At 36.7% G+C, this 25,441-nt stretch overlaps 2 protein-coding genes across 3 annotated transcripts; one reads left to right on the top strand and one right to left on the bottom strand.

The window, feature by feature from the left end:
- Positions 1-1,632: 1,632 nt before the first annotated feature.
- On the top strand, positions 1,633-17,450 carry CLUB (TRAPP II complex TRAPPC10/CLUB). Of its 2 annotated transcripts, none has more exons than XM_082884266.1 (21): positions 1,633-1,997; positions 2,562-2,791; positions 3,272-3,453; positions 4,152-4,335; positions 4,627-4,717; positions 7,045-7,202; positions 7,678-7,767; positions 7,886-8,047; positions 8,411-8,472; positions 8,599-8,689; positions 9,570-9,733; positions 10,029-10,242; positions 11,955-12,500; positions 12,606-12,818; positions 13,051-13,441; positions 13,543-13,633; positions 13,736-13,820; positions 14,338-14,527; positions 15,225-15,523; positions 16,671-16,761; positions 16,933-17,450. In XM_082884266.1, the coding sequence occupies exons 1-21, from the start codon at positions 1,934-1,936 to the stop codon at positions 17,109-17,111; spliced, it is 3,777 nt and encodes a 1,258-aa protein (XP_082740392.1). In that variant the 5' UTR covers positions 1,633-1,933; the 3' UTR covers positions 17,112-17,450. The 2 variants fall into 2 exon arrangements, with proteins under 2 accessions (XP_082740392.1, XP_082740393.1); XM_082884267.1 differs by having other exon boundaries at positions 1,647-1,997; positions 15,231-15,523.
- A 1,815-nt stretch (positions 17,451-19,265) lies between these two features.
- On the bottom strand, positions 19,266-21,239 carry LOC114284017 (uncharacterized). Its single transcript, XM_028226896.2, has 3 exons — positions 20,761-21,239; positions 20,507-20,565; positions 19,266-20,397 (listed from the first exon to the last, which is right to left on the bottom strand). The coding sequence occupies exon 3, from the start codon at positions 20,356-20,358 to the stop codon at positions 19,486-19,488; it is 873 nt and encodes a 290-aa protein (XP_028082697.2). The 5' UTR covers positions 20,359-20,397; positions 20,507-20,565; positions 20,761-21,239; the 3' UTR covers positions 19,266-19,485.
- Between the last annotated feature and the right edge of the window lie 4,202 nt (positions 21,240-25,441).

Here is a 25,441-nt window from a genome sequence, read left to right on the forward strand (position 1 = left end):
CAATTAATAATACCAACATTGACAGTAATGTGAACATTCACATTATTATACACCGATCTCAATGTTTGCACCAATGTCTACTACTGTGAGTTTATCCATTAATGAACAATAATGTGAATGTTCACATCATTGATGTTTACAAAATCAAATCCAAAAACAACAATAGTAATACGACAATGTAAATATATACATCGGTGATCACATTATGACTGGAAAACAGAAGATGGAATGATGTTGCTTACTTTTGTTCCTCATTGTGGGTGGGTACGAAAATCGATGGACCACACTCCGTTGACCGACGGGAAACACGAAACAACGAACCACCCTCTTTCTGATGTAAACCTTCGCAGCGGTGATATGAAGTGGATGACGACGACGATGGTGAGGTGATGTGAATCTAGGGTTACGGTTTAAGAGTTTTTTGGGGCTGACGATGAGATTTTCTTTGGGAAATCAATGTTTTGTGGATTGAATAGATGGAATAGGAATGGTTTGTTTTCAGAATGGAGTAGACGCGAGAGAAGTGGAGGGAGGGTAATTTCGTCCTATTATAATGAATGGACCTAATGGAATAATCAAAAACGATTTGGGTTTTATGGAATAAAACTGTTAGGAATAGGATTTATGAAAAAAGAGTTCAAGAAAATAATGTGGATTAAATGGAACATAAGTAGGTAAAAATGAATTTATGAAAAAGTACCCCTTAACTTTACTCTTATTTAAGTTGATGAACAATAATTTCAAGTCTCGTCGATTTTTAAAGTCTTATTTTTTTTTCCCCAGATTTGAAAAGTCTCATTTAACTTGAAAATTTTTCTGCAAAAAGAAAATATTTTTTATTAAAATAGGAAGACTTTTTATGGAAATTAATAAATTCATTCGAATAATTAAAATGAATTGATCCTGTCATTAGAAATTTTTTATCATGGATAAAAGCACATTTTTAAAAAATTAAAATATTTTACAAATTTGTTAAGCGCTTTTAATGTTCTGATTCTCTTTTTACTATTTGAATAATTAATGTTTTGAGACAAAGTTTTGTAGTTTTAAAGAAAAAAAAATTATTGAGTAAAATTGTAGTAATAAATAGCAATTAAGTTAATTAAATAGTCTTCCTAATTAATCTCTACAAATTAAAATGTGACATATGCTCTTATGAGAAAAAAAATATTAAAATCTACATCTTTTGCGTTAATATTAACTCACAAGAGAACTTGAAAATATATAAGCTTGGATTAATTATGTTGAAATTGTTACCTAAAGGACTTTCAAACAATTATTCATATTTTTTAAAAAATTAAATGACATAAAGATACAAAATACCTTAGGTATGTTATGAATTGAAAATATTTGAATTTAAAAGCCTATTTTAGAAACATGTTAAAATAATAATAAAAATTAAAATATCCTCATAAAAAATTAATTATTCTGTCTATTTTTTAAAAAAATTTACAAAAAATTAATTAAGTTATCGAAATAATCCCAATTAAAAAGAGAATTTTTGGACTGTAATCCTTATTTTTCTTAGCCGCGCTATCCTAGGTGCGGATAGCAGAACTATGCGTACAAACACTGTCTTTCGGGGCAAAGTCGTCTATTAGGAAAGTCGGTTGATTAATCCACCGCCAGACGAGTCACCAAGGGTTACGATCAGATGTTCCAACCCCTCATCATGAATTGTAATAAGGCCGCGACGTACCAAATTACCAAAATGTGAACCCCAACATCGACGGAAGAAAGAAACTGCGACCTCGATGGCGCTGCTGCATCAACCAAACTGCGCAGTTAAAACCTCACTTCTAACACACAGCCTCTACTGTCTCTCTCCGATTCGCAATCCCAACTCTTGAAGCAAATCACTTTCTTCGCTTCGCGGCTCTGAATTCACCGACCTCTTCTATGCAAATCAGCGCATGGTTTCTCTAGATCGATCATGGCGAATTTCTTGGCTCAGTTCCAGAGTATAAAGAATTCTTGTGATCACCTCGTAATTGCTGGTACTTTCTCGCATCTCTGTAGCCCTAATTTTGATTCCGATCTTCGTTTTTCATTCGAATTTGGGCATTGCATTACACTACACGGATCTTTTGAAACATTCATTGTCCCTTTCTATTGCTTGTGTTAGATTTGTGGCCTTGAGTATCAGATTTGAACTGAAACGAAGATGAGAAGTTGATCAATGAATCTCTGTTAATTTTTAATCATATATGGAGTAATTGTAATTGATAAACATAGAATATTTGTTTTGATTGTGTTTGAAATGTTGATGTGAGTTGAGTTGTTTACACAATTGAAGTTGTGACGTTCTACTGATCTTCCTGTGCTCACATTGTAGCCACAATATTGGTTATTGCTTTTGATGAAACTACTGTTCTTTTTTCTATCAATAATGTAAGTACAACTAGTCTAGGGAGTATGGTTTGAAGTTTTAAATGTTGTATTATACCTCTGTTACTATGTAACTCCCACGAACACACAAAAGGTTAAGTCTCATACTCTTTTGTTCGTTGTTGCATGTTCCAATCTTATATTTTCACCATGAAATATGAATTGCTTTCCAGTTGAAGATGTGAGCGACTTGTGGCCGATTGTCAAAAATGGATTTGAAGAGCGTTTGCCATTCAAAAGAGCTTGTTTAAATAACAAGACACGAAATCCTGTGTTTCTGGAGAAACTGCCTGCGGAGTTTATATTGACAACGGATGCAAGACTTCGTAGCAGGTTTCCTCAGGAGCCATCGTTATTTTGGTTCCGAGAACCATATGCAACTGTTGTTCTTGTTACTTGTGAGGTAACTGGCTATCTTTTTACCCTTAAATTTCCATATTAATATAACTTCTCAAGGAGCTTTATGAGGCATTGTTGTTTGATAGCGAACATTTAATTTAGTGTTTGTTTGAATTGAATACACCCCCGGCCCTTTTGAGTTTGAGGAATTGTATAGAACATCTTTAGAACGTAAGTCTTTCATTTTTGTGTAACGAAATCATTCCTTTGGAATGCACTTCTCGGTTTTGAGGTCATTGTGACCATAATATAGGGGTGGAAATTTATAACTTTGATTTAACATGCATGTTTTTCAATTTTGTCTAGAAGCACACAGTAAATTGCAAATGTCTTAAGAAAAATCAAGGCAGACTAACCACACCTATGACCTAATGATATGGTCTAGAAATTCCTTTCCCTCATTTTTTTCCTCATGTTGATAGGTTGTATGTTTTTTGTTATTTTCTTGTTTTGCTTGATCATTTTTGTGTTATCCATGGTGTAGGACCTTGATGAGTTCAAGACCATCCTTAAACCACGGTTGAAATTAATTGTTCAAAATGATGAACGAGAGTGGTTTATTGTGTTCGTGTCTAAGGCTCCACCCCACAATGATCAGGCCACAAAGCTTGCAAAGAAAGTATATGCCAAACTTGAAGTAGACTTCAGCTCAAAGAAGAGGGAAAGGTAACCTTGAAGCTGCTGATAATATGATTCGCTTTTTCAGATTTTTCATTGAGTTCTTTTGACATATATATCAGATCTTCTCATTTATTTATTTGGATAGTATAGAGTATGTATTATAGCATAACCAAATGTTGTCTTTCTTTTAGAAGAAGTAGCTGGTATTATGCTACAGATTAGTTAGTTTACTTTTTTTTTATATGGAATAAGAACATGTAATTATTGGCTAATAAGGGGACAGTAGGCTGTTGTAAAAGACAAACTGTTTTTAAAAGAATGATTTTCTTTGCTTCAATGATGCTGTTATAATCCATTGTCATCATTATTGCAGTGACTCTTTTCTTATTGTTCTTTTCATCCCTTTTACTGCATAATTAGCCCCCACATTATGCCTGGATTCTCTTCAAATTCATTTTTTGCCTCTTCAACATGCGTCCAATGACTTTTTAACTTAGAATTGAAGTTCAACACATAATGTCTTCAAGTCTTCTACAATTTCTACCTTGAAATGGTTACAAGCAATAAAACATCATATTGTGGCTAACATGGTTTGCTGAACTGGAATTAGTAAAAGATAAGCAAACTTAAGGGGAAATAAAAAAATATCAAGGTGCACTTTATATTTGAAGACTGTACAACGCAAGAGATTCATAGACGCTTATACTCCCTCTTGTAATGCTCCAAACAAATGCTTCACTCAGGTGCTGCAAACTTGATATATGTGGACCTGAAGCAAATTTCTGGGAAGACTTGGAGTCCAAAATCATGGAATGCATCAGGAACACGCTTGATAGGCGCATTCAGTTTTATGAGGATGAGATTCGCAAGCTCAGTGAACAACGTCTCATGCCAGTGTGGAACTTTTGCAATTTTTTCATTCTGAAGGTAGTTGCTACGCAAACTGTCTGTCTTAATTAGGAATGAATATTTGCATCCTTATTTTTTCTCATATGAAAATTCATTTTTTTTTAAAATAAAAAATTATTGTTTTAGTACCTCATGGTTTGAATGTATGGGGAAGAAAGAGAAAACTTCGTGCATGATGCAAATGGGAGGCTCATGTCTAATCTTTTGTGTCCTTTCAGCCTTGTATTCACAGTTACTCGAAACATTCTTGTTTAGAAGTGTTCTCTTTCTAGAGTTTCTGTTTTAATAATGATTTTCCTCCATATACAGGAAAGCTTGGCTTTTATGTTTGAGATGGCTCATCTCCACGAAGATTCATTACGTGAATATGATGAACTAGAGCTCTGCTATTTGGAAACAGGTGCTAAATGCATAAGTTACCTAGTGCTTCACTTGTTGTGTCAATATATATGGTGCAAATTCTAACCATGAATTCAAATCTCAATGCCAATGGCAACTCGTTAAAAAGAAAAAATATAATATATATTGGCTAATGTGAATATGATGAAGTAGATGTCTGCTATATGGAAACAGTTGCTTAATGCATATGTAACTTAGTGCATCTCTTCTGCTCCAAGCATATATAGTGCAAATTCTAATTATGCTTTCAAATTTCTGAGGCAATGATATTGGCACCTCATTGAAAAGGCAAAAAAATAAGCTATTGACTACTTATAGTTTTGGTGTCCTCAGGCTTCTATTAGCTTTAGCCTGTCTATCTTTTATGTATATTATTTCTTTCTTATTTATATTTAAGTAAAGAAAAATTGAAAATCTTCATGATTGTATATGAGGACAGTGACATATTTTTGGCTAATACTTTTTTGATTTTGTTTTAGAAAGAAGGGTCCAAAGTTTATCTAAGTCAATCGTGCCTAAAAGGTTAAGAGTTGGGTGCCTTGAGGAATGCCATTTTGAGTAATTATCATTATCTTGCTATTTCTGTTGGCTTATTTACTGATTTTTATTTTTTATTTTTTTTGTTTTTTGTAAGCTCAGTTAAGTTACGAGAAACTTGTTTTGAACTTGGGATAAGCCATGGTCACTGAAAATACTGTCTATCAAACTTATCATAGTCTTTGCTCTTCAGCTATTATTTCTTGATTTTGTTGGAGTTTGACAAACATTAGTTGTTCAAGGTTTTTGATTATTGTCCTCCAAAGCTTTTCCTTCCCTAAGAATGGGAGCCTTGGAAGAGCATTCTGTTTTCATATAATGATATCTTGCATTTGAGATATACTACATTGTAACAATTTATAGAATTATTCATTATTGTGATTATTTTTGCTATATTAACATTTAAAAAGTTGCAATGCTGATGTATTAGTATTAACAAATTTTGGTGCAAGACAAGTTGCCAGCACTGCTTTTGATTGCATATTAAAAATTATTGTCTAGCAGAAAATGATCAACCCACGTTAACCTTATCCCCAACATTCATGTTTCCCTGTATTCTGTCATACCACAAGGGCCAGATTTTCGAGTAACTTTGTAGGTTTTCAGATATTTTGTCATTGATTTTACCCATGCCCTTTGTGACAATGCCATTGGCTTGCAAATTGCTAGGCCATAAATTAGAACCATACAGCTCCTCACCTGTAGTCATGACTCATGAGTCCTGATAGATGATCATCAAGATTAACTTTCTCATTTTGTAACCAAGATTCGCGAGCTTGTAGTGCATTTGTATTGCTTCTTTATGCTTTTGTATTTAGAATATCTAAATTAATTAGTACCATAAAGCAATTGTATAATCCTGCTTCTCCTCATGCATCATCTATCTAATTTCAGTTCCCCATGAAGCATTTTCTTTAGTTTCTTCATTGTTTAGAAGGTTGAAGCAAGATAACATACATATTATCCTGGTCAATCGTTGCCAACAATTTTGGCAGTTACTTCACATACATTTTAAAAGAAAATTTGAAATTTTTTTACTACAATGAAGCCACATATATTTTATTCAGTTTTCTAACCACAAAAAAAAAAAAAAAAAAGTTCAATTGGATACAGGTATGTAGAGACACGACACCTGATGCCAGTCCAGCATAGTTGGGAATTCAATTTCCCCGGTTCATACTTATTATTTTAGTACACATCTTTTTTCAAGGCAGTATCATTAGAAATTGGTTTAAGACATACTATAGGATGGCAGTGAATCACAAAATGGCTCTGTGTAGTGAATTCCTTGTAGTTGAATAAGGCTTTGTTGAATGAGCATGCTCAGTTTTTGTCTATTTTGTCCCCCCCAAGAATTTTTCTTTATTCACTCTTTAAGACCGTATTATATAATTTTTCCATGTTAAAAATAGACCATGTTGGGGCCTTATTTTCATCTTCTTGATTGTTTCTCCTGCTAGCCAACTGTCAATTTCCTTAGGGTATGTAGATTGTTGTTTAGCACTCTGTCTCGAAGACTTGAAGTCCCTCAGTGGACTTACTATGCGAAATTTGAATCTCTATGTTCTTATAAGTTATAAGTACTCATCAAACATCTTTCTCTAGCTATATTTGTATTGTGTTTTCTCAGTCATTGTTGTCTTCTCTTGATTCACAAAATTAATTCATTCTTTGTGTTTCATTAGTGATGACAATATTAAAAGTAGCTGTCAATTTATGTGTTTCATTAGTGTTGCCAATTTAAAAAATCTGTCAATTTCTGTATGTGTTTACTTTTTTCAAGTAATGCAGTTATGTCAGGGAAACATCGGGACTTTGGAGGAATGGACCGTGGAGATGATCAAGCTGCAGTGCTAAACCCTGGGAACAAACCATTAACACAGATTACTCAAGATGATTCATTTAGAGAATTTGAATTCAGACAGTATCTTTTCGCCTGCCAAGCAAAGGTGTGCAAGACAAAGAAGTAGGATTAACTTAGGTTGGCTTTAGATAATAACAGGAGAAGTTATACATAATGGAAAATTATGTTTTTTATTTCATACCAGAAGTTATTGCGTTATTTGTTTTCCTCAACCATGTTCAATTTATGGCATGTAAAATTTTTCGTAGCGTTGAGTCTTTCATTTATCAGTAACACTTATATTATTCTTCTTGCATATTGGAAATTGGGATGCACTGCTTGAACTTGCTTTAGTATGTGCTCAGTATATCATAGTTAACTTAATTCTACATTTCATTGTTAAACTTCATTTGTAATATCTATACTAATTGCCTCACTGGAGCCATACTTTCTTAAGTTTTCTACAGTGCTGGTTATATTTGTCAAAACTTTATATATTTTGTCTCGCCACATTTCAAGGGTACTTGGTTTTCTGCAATTGTGTTTTAACTTTGTTGCAATTATACATCTCAATTTTGCAGCTATTATTCAAGTTGAATCGTCCCTTTGAGGTTGCATCAAGGGGCTATTCATTTATTATCGGCTTTTCAAAGGCATTGGCACTGCATGAGGTATTTGACATGTTGTTCAATGTTCACTCACAGTAATAATAGTACTTTTTTTAAGCTATTATTGAAATGTTATTTATTCTTATCCTTTTTACCTCTCTTTTCTTGGTGTTCTTTTCAGAGTATGTTACCCTTCTGTATGCGTGAAGTTTGGGTGATAACTGCTTGCTTGGCTTTAATCAATACAACTGCTTCTCATTATAGTGATGGACAAGTGGCACCTGATATAGAAAAAGAGTTTTATCGCCTTCAAGGTGATCTTTATTCACTATGCCGGATTAAGGTAAAGTTTACACGCATTGCAAGTGACTTCCAAACTCCATATACTTAGTGTGATATAGTGCAGTGTTTGCATACTATACTATGTAACTTGGTGAGTGGAAGTAATTAACATTTGTTATTTCAACCGAGAATGGAGTTTGAGGGAAAAAATAGTTGTCCAGGCATGTTTTTTGCTGACATATAGATGCAATGATATGTTTCATTCTATTTTTATTTCTCAATGGTTTCCCTGTGACAATTAACAAGCATTTTTTTTTGTTAAGAAAAAAAAGAAAAAAAAGAATAGCCATGCATTTGTTCACTTGTTTCTACAAATTTAATACCAAAATTATTGCTTATTGCAATGTAATACCCCATGTTGCAGTTCATGAGGCTTGCATATTTAATTGGTTATGGATCAGATATAGAAAGAAGTCCTGTCAACAGGTAGAAACACAACTTTTTAGCATACCAATCCTATTTGAAAGTAGTAGTCAGCATTGCCAAAGAGTTCCTTTGATGTTGCACTGTGGTCCTCCAACTCTCTCTCTAATATATTTTTCTTTTGTGCAGTGCTTCACTCAGCATGCTACCTTGGCCTAAGCCCGCAGTTTGGCCTTTAGTTCCACCTGATGCTTCATCTGAGGTGTTTGAGAAGGAAAAGGTGAGGTTTTTAATTTGGTATTATTGACATGTAACTAGGAAAAGGCTTGTAAATTTGAGCACTGATATAAATTAAATAAACCAACCTTGTACTGGTTATTTCGAGGATACTTCAATTGATACTCTGCGTCTTTTGTTATAAGCGATTCAACTGGTTTGCTGGTTGTTTAGAATGAGTCTTAACTGAAGTCAAATAAAGTTAATTACATTTTAGGATGAAAGAAAATTTTATTCATAACTCAAAAATCATTTGATGGCTCAGTATGATGGCCTCAGTGACATCCTAACAAAGCAGGCCATTTTAATTGGGCCAGAACTGAAAGCTACTCTGGAAAACATGATCTGGTTTTTTACTTTCTTTGTAAAAATTAGTTTTTTCAATAATGCCTCCTGTGCGCTCAGAAGCTTCATCATCAACATCTTTACTCTGGATTATTGGAAGAAATAACTGAACAACTGTGGGATAGTCAAATTTATTGTTGTCGCAGTTCAATTACATACATTAGTCACCAATATGGATCTTAGATGATATCTGGAGCTGGAGGATTGTAAGGACCAGGTTGTCAAAAAAAAAAAAAAAAAAAAAATCAGTTTTTGGAAATTTGTACTACTTACCTGAGCAGTGCTTGTGTCCTTTCATTGAATTGTTATGGTAATGTGGCTGAAGTTGAGGGTTAGGATTAAATGTTTCACTAAAATAGACTATGTCTTTGTGGGCACTTTTTCTGAGACACAACATGCCCTTCCTCACCTCAGTTAACATGTCAATAATGCGGTTTAAGTAATCCTTCTCAAAATTATCGTAATTATAGTTGTTACTGATCCTAATTTCATTCTCATTGAAAAATGTTATTGTTTATGTATTCCTTAAATCCATGCAGATGATTCTTCAAACAACACCAAGGGTTAAGCACTTTGGTATTCAGAGGAAGCCATTACCTCTTGAACCATCTTTACTTCTGCGTGAAGCTAATCGCCGAAGGGCTTCTCTTTCTGCTGGGAATGTGTTTGAATTATTTGATGGTCGCTCAGGTTTTATTGATGGGTAATGGAAATTTAGTAATTGAATGCAATATATTGTTACATGCTATTCAAAGAAATGCATAATTTCTTGGAGGGGGAATACAATCTTGTTGGTTGGTTCCAGTGTTTTGGCTTAACATGTACTGAACTGCTTTAATTTGTTTTGGAAGCAAGCATACTAGTTGCTGATAACAACCTTCCCCCCTCCTTTTTTTCCCCTCTAATTGTTGAAGAAGTGAACTCTAATATTTGTATCTTTGTGTAAATGTAGATGTCTTTGTCTTTTGAGCCCTTACCCAGTTGTTACATGCTGGCAGCTTAGGTTCAGATGCATCTCCGAGGAAGCCCCCTACAGCTAAAGTAAATACTGTTTCCATGTCAAGAACTAATTCTTCACCTGGAAACTTTGAAAGCTCCATCGATCGACCTATGAGACTTGCAGAGATATGTGTTGCTGCTGAGCATGCTCTGCAGAATACAATTTCTGATGCTAATCTTTGGAAGTCACTGTCATCTGTAGAGGAGTTTGAGGTACTTGTTAAAATACTGTATTTTACGTTTCTTCTCAGACATGATAAAAACTGTTTGGTTCTGTAGTTTCTAGCTTTGCAAGATGTCGTATTAACAAATTATCATGCTTAATGCACACCACCACCATAATTTTATTTATTTATTTTTAAATTTATTATTTTGACAACTTTGTGTTATAAGAGAGGTGTCAGAGAATCAATTTTGGTTTATGCCCGGCAGGTCAACAATAGAAACAATCTATCTTTTGAGGAGAGTAATAGAAAAGTATAAAAAAAAGAAAAGAGACATTCATATGGTGTTTATCGATCTTGAGAAAGCATATGATAGAGTGTCTCGGGATACAATATGGTGAGTGTTAGAGAAGAAAGGGGTGACAAAAGGTTACATTGATGTGATTAGGACATCTATGAAGGGGTGGTGACCACTATTAGATCGCCTGCTGGAGAGACAAATGAATTTCCTATCACTGTAGGGTTACACCAAGGATCTATCTTAAGTTTTTTTTTTTTTGCTTTAGTTATGAATGAGTTGACGAGAAATATTTAGGATGACGTGCCATGATGTATACTTTTTGCAGACGATATTGTGCTAGTGGATGAGACTAGAGAAGGAGTTAACACAAAGTTGGAGATTTGGAGAAAAAGTCTTGAATCTAAAGGATTTTGGATAAGTAGAACTAAGACAGAGTACATGGAGTGTAAATTTAGTAACAGTAACAATGAAAGCTGAGGAAAAGTGAAGATTGAGAACCAAGAATTACCCAAGAGTGAACATTTTCGTTATTTAGAGTCGATTATTACAACGGGGGAGATTGATGCGGATGTGGTCCATAGGATTAAGGCGGGATGGTGTAAGTGAAGAAGTGCGTCTGGGGTATTGTGCGATAAACGAATATCCAATAGACTAAAAGGTAAATTCTATAGAACCGCTATTAGACCAGCAATGTTGTATAGGATGGAGTGTTGGGCAACCAAGAAATAATATGTAGATAAGATGAGTGGGGCTGGGACGAGGATACTAAGGTAGATGTGTGGTAAGACTAGACAAGACAGAATTAGGAATGAGTGTATTCGGGAATGGGTAAGAGTAGCACCGATAGAAAATAAGTTGAGAGAGAATCGATTGAGATGGTTTGGTCATATTCAACGGAGACCAATAGAGGCAGTAGTGAAGAGATGCGATACTGTAACGGTAAAGTAAGTGTTAAGGGATGAGGTAGGCTTAGATTAACGTTGGTTAGCGTTGTAAATTGAGATATGGATCTACTTAATTTGACTAACGAAATGGCCTTTGATAGGACTGCGTGGAAAATAAGGATTCATGTAGCCGACCCCATTTGATGGGACTTAAGGCTTGGTTTGTTTTGGTTTGATTTTTGTGTTTAACCATTTTGAAATCATACTATAATAGGTACTTGTGAATTTTTGGGATGATTATCAAAGTCCCATTAGTTAAATTTAGTTTCTTTTGGAAGTGAGATTCCATCAAAATACCTGGATTATTATCTACCACTAATTCTTGTTAAAGCATCTTGATCAATTTACTTTCCTATCAAATGTGAAGTTCCAAGAGCTTTGTTGGCTTTATTTTTATTTTTATTTTTATTTTTGATTGTTAAATGCATTATTGGTTGATTGTTACAAGTATATTTACAGTTGAATTTTTTTATCTGTCTGCAATATGATGTGATCCTGAATTTTTGTTACTGTCAGCAAAAATATCTGGAGTTATCGAAGGGTGCTGCTGACAATTATCATCGTTCATGGTGGAAAAGGCATGGAGTTGTCCTTGATGGTGAAATTGCAGCTGTCTGCTATAAGCATGGGAATTTCGATCTTGCTGCAAAGTCATATGAGAAGGTTTGCGCTCTCTATGCTGGTGAAGGATGGCAAGATTTGTTGGCTGAAGTCCTTCCCAATTTAGCGGAGTGTCAGAAAATACTGAACGATCAAGCTGGCTATTTATCATCTTGTGTGAGATTGCTCTCACTAGATAAAGGTTTATTCTCAACGAAGGAACGCCAAGCTTTTCAGTCAGAAGTTGTTGATCTTGCACATAGTGAAATGAAGCACCCTGTGCCCTTAGATGTGTCGTCGTTGATAACATTCTCGGGCAATCATGGGCCGCCATTGGAGCTATGTGATGGGGATCCTGGCACTCTATCTGTAACTGTTTGGAGTGGCTTTCCTGATGACATAACTCTTGAATCACTTAGTCTCACCCTGATAGCTACATATAATGCTGATGAAGGTGTTAAGGTACTCTTTCTATGTAACACAATGACATTCAATTTTACATCACCAGTATTTTGTAGTATGCATATGATGGCATTCCTAATGTTTGATAATCTATTCTGATTTTAGGCTATAAGGAGCTCTGCGGCTACCATACTAAAGCCTGGCAGAAATGCAATCACCCTTTCCCTACCTCCACAGAAACCAGGTTCCTATGTCTTGGGGGTTCTTACTGGGCAGATTGGTCACTTGAGATTTAGATCTCATAGTTTTTCTAAAGGTGGACCAGCAGACAGTGATGATTTTATGAGTTATGAGAAGCCAACAAGACCCATTCTAAAGGTATCATTCTTGTTTAATGGAAAACCCAAACAGATTTTGATGATGTGTATTATAATAAAAACAATGATGAGAAGATGATGATGAGGATGTGGAGCAATCATTATGCCATCGTATTTTAGATTGCCACCTTTCCTGTATATAGTCTCCCTTTTAACATGACATGGATTGGTTTGTGACAACGGACCACTTTGTTGATTCATTTATTCATCTCACAATGCATTTCCATTGTTAGGTGTTCAAACCAAGGTCTCTGGTCGATCTTGCTGCATCTGTTTCATCTGCTTTGCTTATTAATGAACCTCAATGGGTTGGAATAATTGTTAAGCCAATTAACTACTCCCTTGAGGGTGCCGTCTTGCATATTGACACTGGTCCTGGTTTGAGGATTGAGGAGTCTTATGCCATTGAAATGGAGAGGTATGCTGACCTGTCACAAAATCCAGCCAACTCAGGGTCATCAGATGATGCTAGCGATGATGGTTCTGCAGTTACTGAAGAGTTTAAGCAGTTAACTCTTCAGGATGGAAAAATTGAGTTGCCAAAGTGGGCAAGCGATATAAATTCTGTCCTGTGGATTCCAGTGCGTGCTGTTAGTGAGAGTCTAGCTAGAGGAACTAATGCAGGTTAAAATAATGCTAAAGACTTCTTGTGGTTTGCATATACTTATAAAATTTCTGTTGTGTTAAGCGCTAAAATGAGCATGCTACGTGTCATATATGTGCAGCGGTTCCCCCACGACAGAGTGTTGTGGATGGATTGAGGACCATAGCTCTGAAACTTGAGTTTGGAGTATCACATAATCAAACCTTTGAAAGGTACTGTTATTCTCTTCCTTCTTTGAATTTTTCGTGCAGCTTTAGTCAAATTAGTTTTTGTTAGCCCAAATTTCATCCGAAATACTTGGAATTGATTTACAGGACCCTAGCCGTGCATTTCACTGACCCTTTCCATGTGAGTACACGTGTTGCAGACAAATGCAATGATGGTACTTTACTTCTGCAGGTATTGTGTCCTCTAGTTTCTTGCATAAATCGTTTGTAAACTGGCCATGATAGTGTTGACTGTATCAAGCTATTTTCAGGGGTGGGGGTGTCGGATTGTTTGAAGATTTCTTGCTTTGTATACAGCTTGTTGATTAAAAGTTGTAATTGGGCTGGGCTAGCTGAAATACTGGTATGGGTAGCTTGAACTGGGTCATTATGAACTATTGTTTCAATGCTAAATCTATTTGGCTGTACTAGGTAATTTGAATTAATGAACCAGTTAAGCTGGTTTAGAATGATTCCTTCTAGAGCCCATGCAAAGGTTGAAGTTGCCATCCCAACATGTTGGATTTAATTTTCTAGTTTCTTTTTTTTGGGCCTCATAATTAGAATGGAGAGGTTACCCCTTGCAATTTATGGTGTAGTGGAGTAAAAAAAATTTCCTATATAATTTCAATTTAATCATGTTAAATCTTCAATATCCCTTTTTCTATCATATCATCTATAAAATCTTCATACTGTCATTCTTCTTCCAGGTGATACTACACTCTCAAGTGAAGGCCTCATTGACCATCTATGATGCTTGGTTGGATCTTCAAGATGGATTCGCTCACACTGGACTGGGTGCTGGGAGACCGGCTTCTGGTTTCTTTCCACTTGTTGTTTCCCCAACATCTAGAGCAGGAATGCTGTTCAGTATATGCTTGGCAACTACAATTGCTGAAGGTATACCTATGTCATCCTTTTATTTTATGGTATGGATATTAGTCAGTGACTAGGTACAGATACCAGGAGTTATAACTTGACATGGATATGGGTTGTTGGATATCATAATTTTGCAAAATTTAGACATGTTTTTCTGTGTGCGCGCGCATGCATGCAGTGTGCTCGTGCACACTTACGTGATTTTAATTGGAGCAGTTGTTGCACAATGCATAAAGTTTTGTGCATATTTAGAAACTATAAAGATGGATGATTTATGAGTTGGGCCTACAAGCTTAGCCAAGCAAGCATCTTGCTTTCCAAGCTCTTGGGTTGAGCTCCCCAAAAGCTTCGGCAGGCTTGCTCAAGCCTGGATCATAGCTTAAACAAGGCAATCGAGCTCTAGTAGTTCACTTGGAAAGGTTTTTTTTTTTTTTTTTTTTCCCAATCAAATAATAACTGAGGATGTTTAGATGATGTTTTGATGAAAATGAATGTGTGGACTCCAAAATCAGAAGCAATATATAGGACCTGCCATACTATAAAATTCAAGCATAAAAGTTGGGGTTTGACTAAACAATGTGCGTTAATACTTCCTCAAGGGCAGGATCTCTTTCCTCAGGCTGTATAGAAACCAATTAGTAATGTTATGCTAGTCATAAATTTAAATGCTTTCTTATGTTTTAAAGCAAGAAAACAAATACTTATCTGGGTTTTACAGATACAGCCAAGGAGTTGCATCCAGATAGTATTTTAAATATCAAATATGGAATTGCTGGTGATAGAACCCTTGGAGCACATACCCCTGTGGCCATGGAACTCAACGGGACTGAGGATGCCACACAGTATCTGATCTTCAAAAGTGCCCTTGTTTTACAGCGGCCTGTGCTGGACCCTTGTCTGGCAGTTGGTTTTCTTCCTCTTTCTTCAAGTGGCCTCAGAGTTGGGAAACTTGTTACCATGCAATGGAGAGTCGAAAGGTTAAAGGACTTTGAGGAGAATGTGGTTTCTGACAAAAATGTAAGTCACCAGAACCTATTCATTTTCTCCCTATGTTTTTAAGTGCTTCAACTTGAAAGTCAGATTAGATTGGTGCATTTCTCCTCTTTTTCATAATCTTATCAAAATGGAACTGAAGTTTAACATATCAGAGTCTGTTCACCCCAAGCCAAGTTAGTGCCACGTGATGGCAAGGAAGTTGCCTTTGTCATTTCATTTCAGCATACAGGGTTGACATAATTCTCAAGTTTACATAATTCTCAAGTTCCCTCGTATGATTAGATATTGTTTGGATAAAAAGAAAACAATAGTACATCTGCATTCCACACAAACACAAATCAAAGGAAAAAAGAAACACGTGAGGATTCAAGAAGGCCTGTGGGATTAAGATAAAGACATCTGAGACAACTTGGTGTTTTGGTATTAACGTTACAAAGAAGTGCTTTTGGATTTTTTTATTTTTTTTACTTGATATCTTCAGAGAATGAATCAGAAATGAAGAGATTTCCAACTTTCTATTACATATCCTTTGCAAGTAGTATTTGATCTGTTTCTACTTGATCTGTGCGAGATGAAATTCTCATATACAGTTCTCAGAGTAATTTGATGTTACCCTTATGCTGTGTTTGGTTGGGGTTTTTGGGGTGGGATTTGGAAAAGGAATGAGAAATGTAATCCTATTTATGTTTGGTAATAATAAAAAATATATGGGAAAAGAAAGGGGGTGAGAAATAAACAAAGAAATAGGAGACATTTTAGGACATCAATTATATTTTATAACCAACACAACCAAACATAGTTGGGATTTGGAATTCTATTAATTCTTTCTCCTTTTCCTTTCATTTCCATTTCCCTTTCCATTTCCCTTCCCAAATCCCCCAACCAAACACAGCGTTAGTAACAATGTTATTCTCAATCAAAATACTTAAATTGATTCAAAAACTATATGCGTTATATGTATGACTATGCACAGAAGGCTAAACCTTCAGAGGTGTAAATCTTAGGGCAAGCAATGTGTGAATCCTTACTTTTTGCTTATCACAAAAGTTTATGTTGTAATTCTATGTGCATTTTTCTGCTGCAAGGTATTACTCTGTACATCTTGGTGATTTTGTCAATTCTTCTTCTTTTTTTTTTTTTAAATTTTTTCTTATTTCTTATCCAACAGGATGAAATATTATATGAAGTTGATGCCAGTTCAGATAACTGGATGATTGCTGGGAGGAAAAGAGGGCATGTTCCACTCTCCACAAACCAAGGTACCTGAATCACTTCATGTAGTTCTTTGTATATATATGTAACATATAAAATAATCATGGCTTGGACAATTTATGTTCTTGACTAGTTTTTTCTCTCAAGTTCAAGGGATCAACCCGGAACACTGTAATTTGTCCACTTGGTGTCCTGACAATATCTTGTGCTGTAAACAGGTTCAAGGATAGTTATCTCGATATTATGTGTGCCACTGGTAGCGGGATATGTTCGTCCCCCTCAACTAGGCCTTCCAAATGTTGAAGAGGCAAATATTAGTTGCAATCCTCCTGGACCTCATTTGGTCTGTGTGATGCCTCCAGCTCTCAGCTCCTCTTACTGCATACCCGCATCATAAACTTAGTTCAGTCATCTCTTGCTTTACAGGATTCGGTCTTCCATTCAATGAGAAATTATAAATCGGAGATAAAGTTGAGTTGCCCAGTTTTGAAATTTGTAAATCTTGGTTGGTTTTTAAAATTTTTGGAATTATTTAATTTGGTTTGGCGGTTCCTTTCGAGTGTTCAAGCTTCGGCTGCTATTAGGCCTTGCCTCTTATGTACAGTGAGTGTACTTTGAACTTGTACAATTGTGTAGAGGTTAAAAACTATGTTCAATTTTCGTCTCTTTCCACGACACTTGTAGACACTGTTTTGAATACAATAAAATCAGAAAAAGAAAAAAAAGATTACTCTAATCTATGGGCCTAAACTTTTTGTTCAAAACAGTTGTGGCCTTTATAAAATTATTTACGGATCGCTCAATAGGGACTATGAAGAAAATGTTATGTTATTTGTTTGATATTTTATTATTTCAGAAGGGTTACATACAAAGAGTAAAGGGTTTGCTACAATGGAAGCCCACCCACCACAAACAATTGGCTCCTCCGTTAAAGTTAGCTTTATCATCAGCCTTTTTATGCCTCATTTCTTTCTTTGACTGAGTTATCATTACTTTTGCATTTTTTATTTTCATGGAAAGGAAAAGCTAGGCTCCCAAAATTCTACAATGGGAATTACAGCAATGGAAAAAAGCAACTTAGAAAAGCTGATCTATAGTTTGGTCACAATCCAAACTTTCACCAAACTCTCTCTTTCAATGCACCTTAAATTGGACATACTCAGAATTTACAATAACCCGCACAGGTAGCCCTAGTCCAGGGTGAATTCTATAGCTGGAATCAACTCTGTATACTTCGGGCTTAATTGATTCTTACAATTTGTTGGTGATTGTTGATATTTAGAAATTACTCCAGAGTTTAATGATATCATTTAGTGGTGAAATTATGTCCTAACGGTTGAATTAAACCAAATGATATGAGAAACTTTACTTTACCTTGCCATTTTCTAATTCATGTTTGCCTTCTTAAATCATTACTGTCCCAACTTTTTATGATCAACATCAATATTTTTTTTCTAGGACCAATTATTGAACCTTCACTCCTCTTGACACTATTTTTTATTGTTCACTCACAATAAAATGGGATTCACACCTTTTTTTACCTCATTTTCTTTACTTACAATGAAAGTAGGACCTATATCATGTGATATTATGGGCCTTATTCCCACTATGAGTAAGTGAGAGAACATTACGTGTCTAGAGAAAAATATTTGAAGGAGATATTGGACTTTTTAGCTGTGATATACTAATTCACTCTCTTCCCTCTACTCAACTTTGTAATTTTTTAAACTAGCGGCTCAAATAGACCTAGACTAACCTTTTATGCAAAGTTGAATCATACCAAAATTTTTATTACCATTAGTCACCAACCACCAAATGGTTGGCAAAATCAACGTTATCTATGTGCTCCACCAAACCAATTGACTAACTAAACCATGTACATTGTTAGAATACCTAAGTTAAGTTGGATAACACACCCATCTTTTTTTTATTCATTTGACTACTAAACATCCATTTGTACTAATTCTATATATTATATGATCTTCATAGTTAACACAAAAAAATATATTTTATGTTATAAAAAATGGAAGTTAACACAAAAATAATCATGGTCAATATTAACGGATTTGGACAAGGCAAAGTAATGTGATTTTTAAGTATAAAAGTGATAAGAATTTTCAAATTTAAACATCATCTCACTACTAGATCATATTCTTACCATTGATTTTGCCAACGTCACTACAACTACAACCACAACGATGGTAGTATCCAAACAAAATAAAATGTTTTTTTTTTTTTATCAAATAAAATGTACAATAATTAGAAGACTTTTTTAGGACTAGTGGTGAAATTGAGATGATCTGATCATGCTTGTAGCATGTAGTTTCTGAAAACTACAACTAGAGAGGTGTGTGAGTGTGACACCCACTTATTGTAATTGTGGTCAAGAATTCAAATTCCATCTACAAAACTCATTCACACCAACACTCCCTCTTTGCTCATTTCCCTATCAAAGGTCGCAGCACGACGGGGACTCCACAACTACTCCACCGTACTAAATCAATTCAAACCCAATACCAAAAAAGTCACAAATCCAAAACACCCACCAAAAAGTCACAAATTTTCATTTTATTACTTTCTTACTACTACATACATTCTCTTCTCATCATGAATTAATATTGTATAACTATGCTTTTTCTATTTTTCAAAACACAAACTTAAAAATTTTATCTTCCAAACAAGGGCACTGGTTCGGCTTCGTCTCCCCAGATTCTTCTCCACCTCAAAAAACAAAATAAAAAATAAAATATTATTTTCACTTTTTTTTGGATTCAAAATCTCCAATCAAGCCTGACTTCGCCGGAGGAGCCCACCATGTGATGACTGGGTTTGCGAAACGATACGATGTGACTGCTGACCATGAAAGCCGTTACACGCTCAGACACCCTGATCTCCTCCATCTTCATCTCCCTCAATCTCATCACGTACTCCGGCACATGTACCAGGTCCCACACAACCCCAACTCCACCTGGCTTCAAAACCCTAACCACCTCCCCCACCACCCTCATCCTCTCCGCCGCCGCCGCTGCCGTCTTCTTCCCCATCTCCTTCCCCACCTTATGCACATACGCCGCCGACACCACCACGTCGAAGCAATTATCCCCAAACGGCAGCCTCCTTGCGTCACCTTCCCGGCAAGTGACGTACTCCTGAACCCCTTCGATTCTTGCTGTTCGGAGCGTCGACACGGCGGTGTTCCTCATGTCGAGCCCGACGACCCGGCCCGAACTCCCTTCCTTTTTCAGCTGCATCGCGACCGCATTGAGGAGGATGCCGCGGCCGCATCCGACGTCGAGGGCGTGTTTGACGGTGGACCAGTCGGGGACGGCGGAGAGCATGCGCTGTGCCATGTCCCAGCGGAGGGAGACAGCTGAGTAGGTGATGTTGGCGGCGGCGAAGAAGAGGCAGACGGCGGAGAGGGCGGTGACGGAGCCGGTGAAGCCGGCAGCGAAGCGGGAGGCGGCGGTTGGGAGGGTGGGGAAGAGAGATTCAATGGAGGAGCAGATGGGGTTGAAGTAGTGGAGGAAGATTATGGAGAGAGATGAGAAGATGATGGCGTGGATTAGGAGGAAGATTGGGGTTTGCCAATCGTCCATGCCGTAGATTGCGTAGATCTGTGTCCAATCTCTCCCACTTTTTCCCATTTGTTTTTTACTTCCAGAAATATGATCTTCAGTTAAAACCTGCAATTTCAAAGCAATTAAACCATTAATGTCGGAGTTGATTGTACAAGTAAGAACTTGAGTTCAATTGCAAGAATTAAGAGTGATTACGATTGTTGCAGATACTTACAGTAAATAGCAGAGAGGAACTTCCGAAACTCGATATGCAACCCTAATTCAGTTCAAAATCTGCAATTTCAGAACAATTCAACAGTGAGAAAGCAGTTCAGTCCGATAAAACCATAAAACAGTACATTATTAAGTCAAGCCAATCAGTTTCATTTTCTTCCAGTTTCTCAGCAACCAAACAAGAACAGTGAAAAAGAACCCACAAATGGAGAAGGTTTAAAAACAGAGTGAGGAGAGTGAAACTCTTTTACTTACAACAGAGACGAAGAAATTAAGTACTCTCTCAGATACGAAATATCAGATCCGTAAAATGCAGAGAATAATTTGGTGATCCCAACACGGAAAAATGGCCAGAGACTATGAAACCGAAACGTACCAGAGAACAAAAAAGTAAGCAAGAACAGAGTGTGACTTAAATGGGAAGTTCGTGTTAATGCTCATATACTACCCATTTTTTTTTTCTGAAACAAAGACTGGTTATCAATCAAAGAATCTGAAAAAGTAACGGAAACAGATAACAATCATTGACTGCAAAATGGCAGGGACGATGACGATGAGGATTTTTCTTGTTAGAGTGAGTTCAATGGGGGGGTTTATGGCAAGGTGTACGTAAAGCTCTGAAATTGGAATTCCAACAGACCGACCTTTTCCAATACTCTCTCTCTCTCTCTGTCTTACCAGTTTCATGAATTTATACAAAAATGGAGAGAGAAGGGATACATCCAAAAATTATTATTAAATTCTCATTATTTTTTCTATTAATTATGTGGTTAATATTTATTTATAAATTTTTGAATTATATCATATAATATTACTAAATGATTACCTAGACTAGAGATATACAATTGTACTTTACAACCTTCTTGAATATAATTTATTGAGGTTATTTATAATTTTTTTTTAATTTAGAATTTTGAGAAATTGATATTAGATTGTTTGGTTTAATTTTTATTTATAATTTATGATATAAAAAGAAATTTAAAAATTATTAATTATTGAAAATTTGAAGGATGAATATTTAAAATTTTATTTTTAATTGTTAATTTGAAATTTATAAGAAAATAGAGCAAATAAGATTTTATTTTTTTTATATTTATACAGATAATGTGAGTGGACTCGGTACGGAAATATAAGAGAGAACAATTCCTATCTGCCATCAATCCCTGAAATAATAAAAATAATAATAATTTGGTCAATTCCCACCATTGACATGCTCAATTGCTAACTTAAAAAAATAAATAAAATTTGTAACTTAAAGTTGAATCTGATGACCGGTAGAAAACATAAAATTAAGAGATATTTCTTCAAATTTATTTGAAAGTGTCTATACATGATGGGGTTTAGACTTTAAAATATTTTATTACAAATAGACGAATTGGAAGTAGTAAGAGATGAAAATTCTGTTTGGTAAGGTTTATTTCTAACTTATTTTAGCTTTTAGTTTAGTTTAAGTTATTTTGATTTGTTTGGTTCAACTTAACAATACAGCTTATAACTTTTTGTAAGTCAAAAATCAACTTATTTTTTGAATGGGGTAGGAGAAACTTAATTTATAAGTTAAAAATAACTTATGTTCACAGCTATAAGTTATAAACTGTTAGGTTATAAGTTATAATTATTTTTTTACAATTCTACCAAATAGGCCTGAGAAGTATAGGAGGGATGAAAGAAAAAGTAAAAGTGGACAAAGTTTCCATGAAAAAAAAAACAAAAAACAAAAATATGTGGTCTCACCTATGTTTCCTTATCTCTGGTTTAAACAAAGTTAAATTCATAATTAGATTTATTTATTTATTTATTATCCCTCATAGGGAATTAAATGGGGATAATTAATTCCATCAACCGTAACCGTAAGCAAGGTTTTAAATGAATTTAGATTAATTCTAATTTTCTATGCACCATACTGTATCGTTTTAAATATTCAATTTTTGTTAATATAGACAAATCAAGAAAATGTGAAAGGACAAAGAAGGAGATGTAGGACGGAATTAAGTGATTTTGATTTGTTTTACATATTAACCATTAGGTATGAAAATTTTAAACTTTTGACACTATTATTTGATGATATATAATTGTATTATGAGTCACAAGACAATATCACCATAGCTTACCTTAGGTCATTATGCTTCATCCTTGGTTCTTAAATTTTTATGACCATTCACTTGAACATCAACTTGCACAAACAACTTATAATTTCCAAAAAATTATGCTCCGCAAAGGAAAATGTCTCGTAACTCAAATTTTGTGGCTCAAAAGTGGCTCAAATGGTCAAAACGACGTCGTTTTGGCCATTTTTATGTTGTTCTGTACTCAAAACGACGTCGTTTTGGCCATTTGAGCCACTTTTGAGCCACAAAATTTGAGTTACGTAGCATTGTCGCTCCGCAAATAACGGGAATTTTGAATAAACATGTTAAGGTACGGTACGGACACTGGTGGTTGTAATCAACGGTATAAAATAGATCATGCTTGTAGATTTATTATAATTAGAGTATAGAACACTTTTCTGCTTTTGTTATATCATGTGCAAAGTAATTAAGTGGTGTTTGTATTTTTTTAGTGATTTTTTATTTTTTTGATTAAAATATAAAGTAAAAAAATTTAAATATTTAAAAATAATTTTTTAACTTTATGCGAAAAACATGTAAAAATAAAAAGAATAACTAAATTCTAAACTTTTTTATATGACTTTTAAATTTTTTAATAATCTTTTAATTATTTTATCAACTTTCCAAACAACCCTTAATATATGTCAATCACAATCACCATAGGCATCACCATCACTTGCATTACATTCTGATGATTCCATAAAATCATGCCATAATTTAAGTAGGCTTTTTTCATACTAGTTGACAATATTTAATTAGAGCTGAGTGGGTAATTTATGATCTGGAATTGGGCCGAGGTAACGGCCGAGCAGGTTAAGAGCCCAACGGTGCATGGGGCCGAGATGATCAACTATCCGCCCGAAGATGGGCTCCCAGAAGTTGGACCGGGCAGAATTTGGGCCGAGTGTGTGCCACCCCGGACCGTACAGAAACTGCTCGGCAAGGCAGTGTTCGGTCGGACCAGGATGCTCGGTCCGAGGATGGTCGAAGCCAGACAGGCCGAGTGACCGGCGCCTGGAAAGGCGTGGTCAGCCGAGGTGGTTGTTTGACCGGCAGAAAGGCCGACCTTAGGAGGTGCCTCGGGTTAGGCTTTGCCGAGATGCCGCCTAGCCCGGTCCTCATTGGTCTTAGCCATTGAAGTGCTGGGGTATGATGCACGGCACGACATAACAACGGATAGAGCAGCTCGGCTGCCGAGCTCCAGCTGTGATGACAGGCAGTTGAGATTAGGTGATGATTGGCATGGTTTATGCTGACAGATGGGATAGCAGAGCCATGTGTCAGGAGATGACTGGGAGTGGATATGGGGCGCAGAGGGTATATAAGCATGTCTGCGCCCCCCATACGCGACAGATGAACATTTGGTAAGAAATTACTTACACGAAAGACTCTCCCTTCTCTCTAGCTATCCCCTGTGTGTGTTCTAACTTGATCGTCGGAGGGTTTTTCCGGCCACACACTGCCGGGTAGCTCACCCTTATTGGCTCGCAGGTGATCGGACATCGACGGAGCTCGGAAGAAAGGAGCACGGGTTAGCCGGAATATTTGCTCCCCGTACAATTGGCGCCGTCTGTGGGAAACTTAACAGACAAAACCTTGTCTTCCAAGTTCATCTGATCGCCATCCATGGCGAACAACGACGAGTTTCCGTTGTCGGCCATAGACGGAGCTACCCCGGAGTTCACCCGAAGGAGAGAAGGTCCTCTCGCCATCCATCCAATGGCGGATCTGGGGACGTCCACTGGAGGACAGTCAGTAGACGTACGGGATAAGCGCGGAAGGAGTCATGGTCATTCGCGGAGTCCAGACGGTCACCGGCGTAGGAGAGACTCACACTCCAAGCGACTAGAAAGTAAGTTGAGAGACCAAGATGCTGTCATCCGGCGAATGGCGGCGGAGATGGAGGATCTGAAGCGGCATGTCAAAGGGAAGGGTGTAGCTGGAGTGGGAGACCACAGTGAGCGCACCCCATCCCGCCGCTCAGCCGGACAAAGTCAGCGACGCACTCAGTCCATATCTATTACCAGAAGTTACCAGGTTGGTGATTCCGACGCAGGTGCAGAGAAGTCAAGCGCGCAAGACAGCACCTACAAACCCTCACGTCCGGAGACGACGTCGAGGTACTCTTACTCCGCTCATTCAGAGGATTTGCGGGCAGTCCTGAAGGAGCGGGCTCGCCGGCGCGAAGCCCAGAGAATACCGGCGTTCCAACGGTTATCCTATGGGGTTCACGCCCGCGAGGAGGTCGGAATGCCTCCACCCCGTCAAGCGGTGCCACTCTTCGAAGATACGGACTTAGCCAGGCTGAGCGCCACCCCTTTCTCCCTAGAAATAGAAACAACACCGCTTCCGACAGGCTTCCACCAGCCTAAGTTCACACTTTACGACGGAAAAACCGATCCTTACATGCATGTGAGCCACTTCCGACAGGTCATGGCCGGACATAGGCGCAATGACGGACTTATGTGCCTAATCTTTCCGTCTAGTTTAGGCGAGCTGGGCTTAAAGTGGTTCGAGAGGTTGCCGGAAGGGAGCATACAAAGGTGGCATCAGTTGGCCGAGGCGTTTGTTACGTGCTTCAAAACCAACACAAAAACACCGAAGGAAGTCGATCACTTGCTAAGTGTCAAGATGGAACCGTGCGACACACTGAAAGCGTACAACTCAAGGTACTGGGAAACCTTCAACGAAATCTTGGACTGCCCGGTCAACCTTGCAATCACACAGTATAGGCGTCGTCTCCCGGTCGGGCATAGACTGCAGGACTCGTTTACCATGCACCAGCCGACCTCCATGGGCCAGCTCATACAGCGCATCAATGAGCACAT

The sequence above is a fragment of the Camellia sinensis genome, chromosome 8 (genome assembly GCF_055761805.1).
Source record: "Camellia sinensis isolate YWXY chromosome 8, ASM5576180v1, whole genome shotgun sequence".
NCBI lineage: Eukaryota > Viridiplantae > Streptophyta > Magnoliopsida > Ericales > Theaceae > Camellia > Camellia sinensis.

What these genes read in the sequence shown, in the direction of transcription:
- CLUB (XM_082884266.1), top strand. Translation starts at nt 1,934, where the DNA reads ATGGCGAATTTCTTGGCTCAGTTCCAGAGTATAAAGAATTCTTGTGAT. An exon ending in GGCAACTACAATTGCTGAAG is followed by an intron (nt 14,528 to 15,224) that starts GTATACCTATGT and finishes TGGGTTTTACAG; the next exon opens with ATACAGCCAAGGAGTTGCAT. An exon ending in ATGTGGTTTCTGACAAAAAT is followed by an intron (nt 15,524 to 16,670) that starts GTAAGTCACCAG and finishes CTTATCCAACAG; the next exon opens with GATGAAATATTATATGAAGT.
- LOC114284017 (XM_028226896.2), bottom strand. Translation starts at nt 20,358, where the DNA reads ATGGGAAAAAGTGGGAGAGATTGGACACAGATCTACGCAATCTACGGC.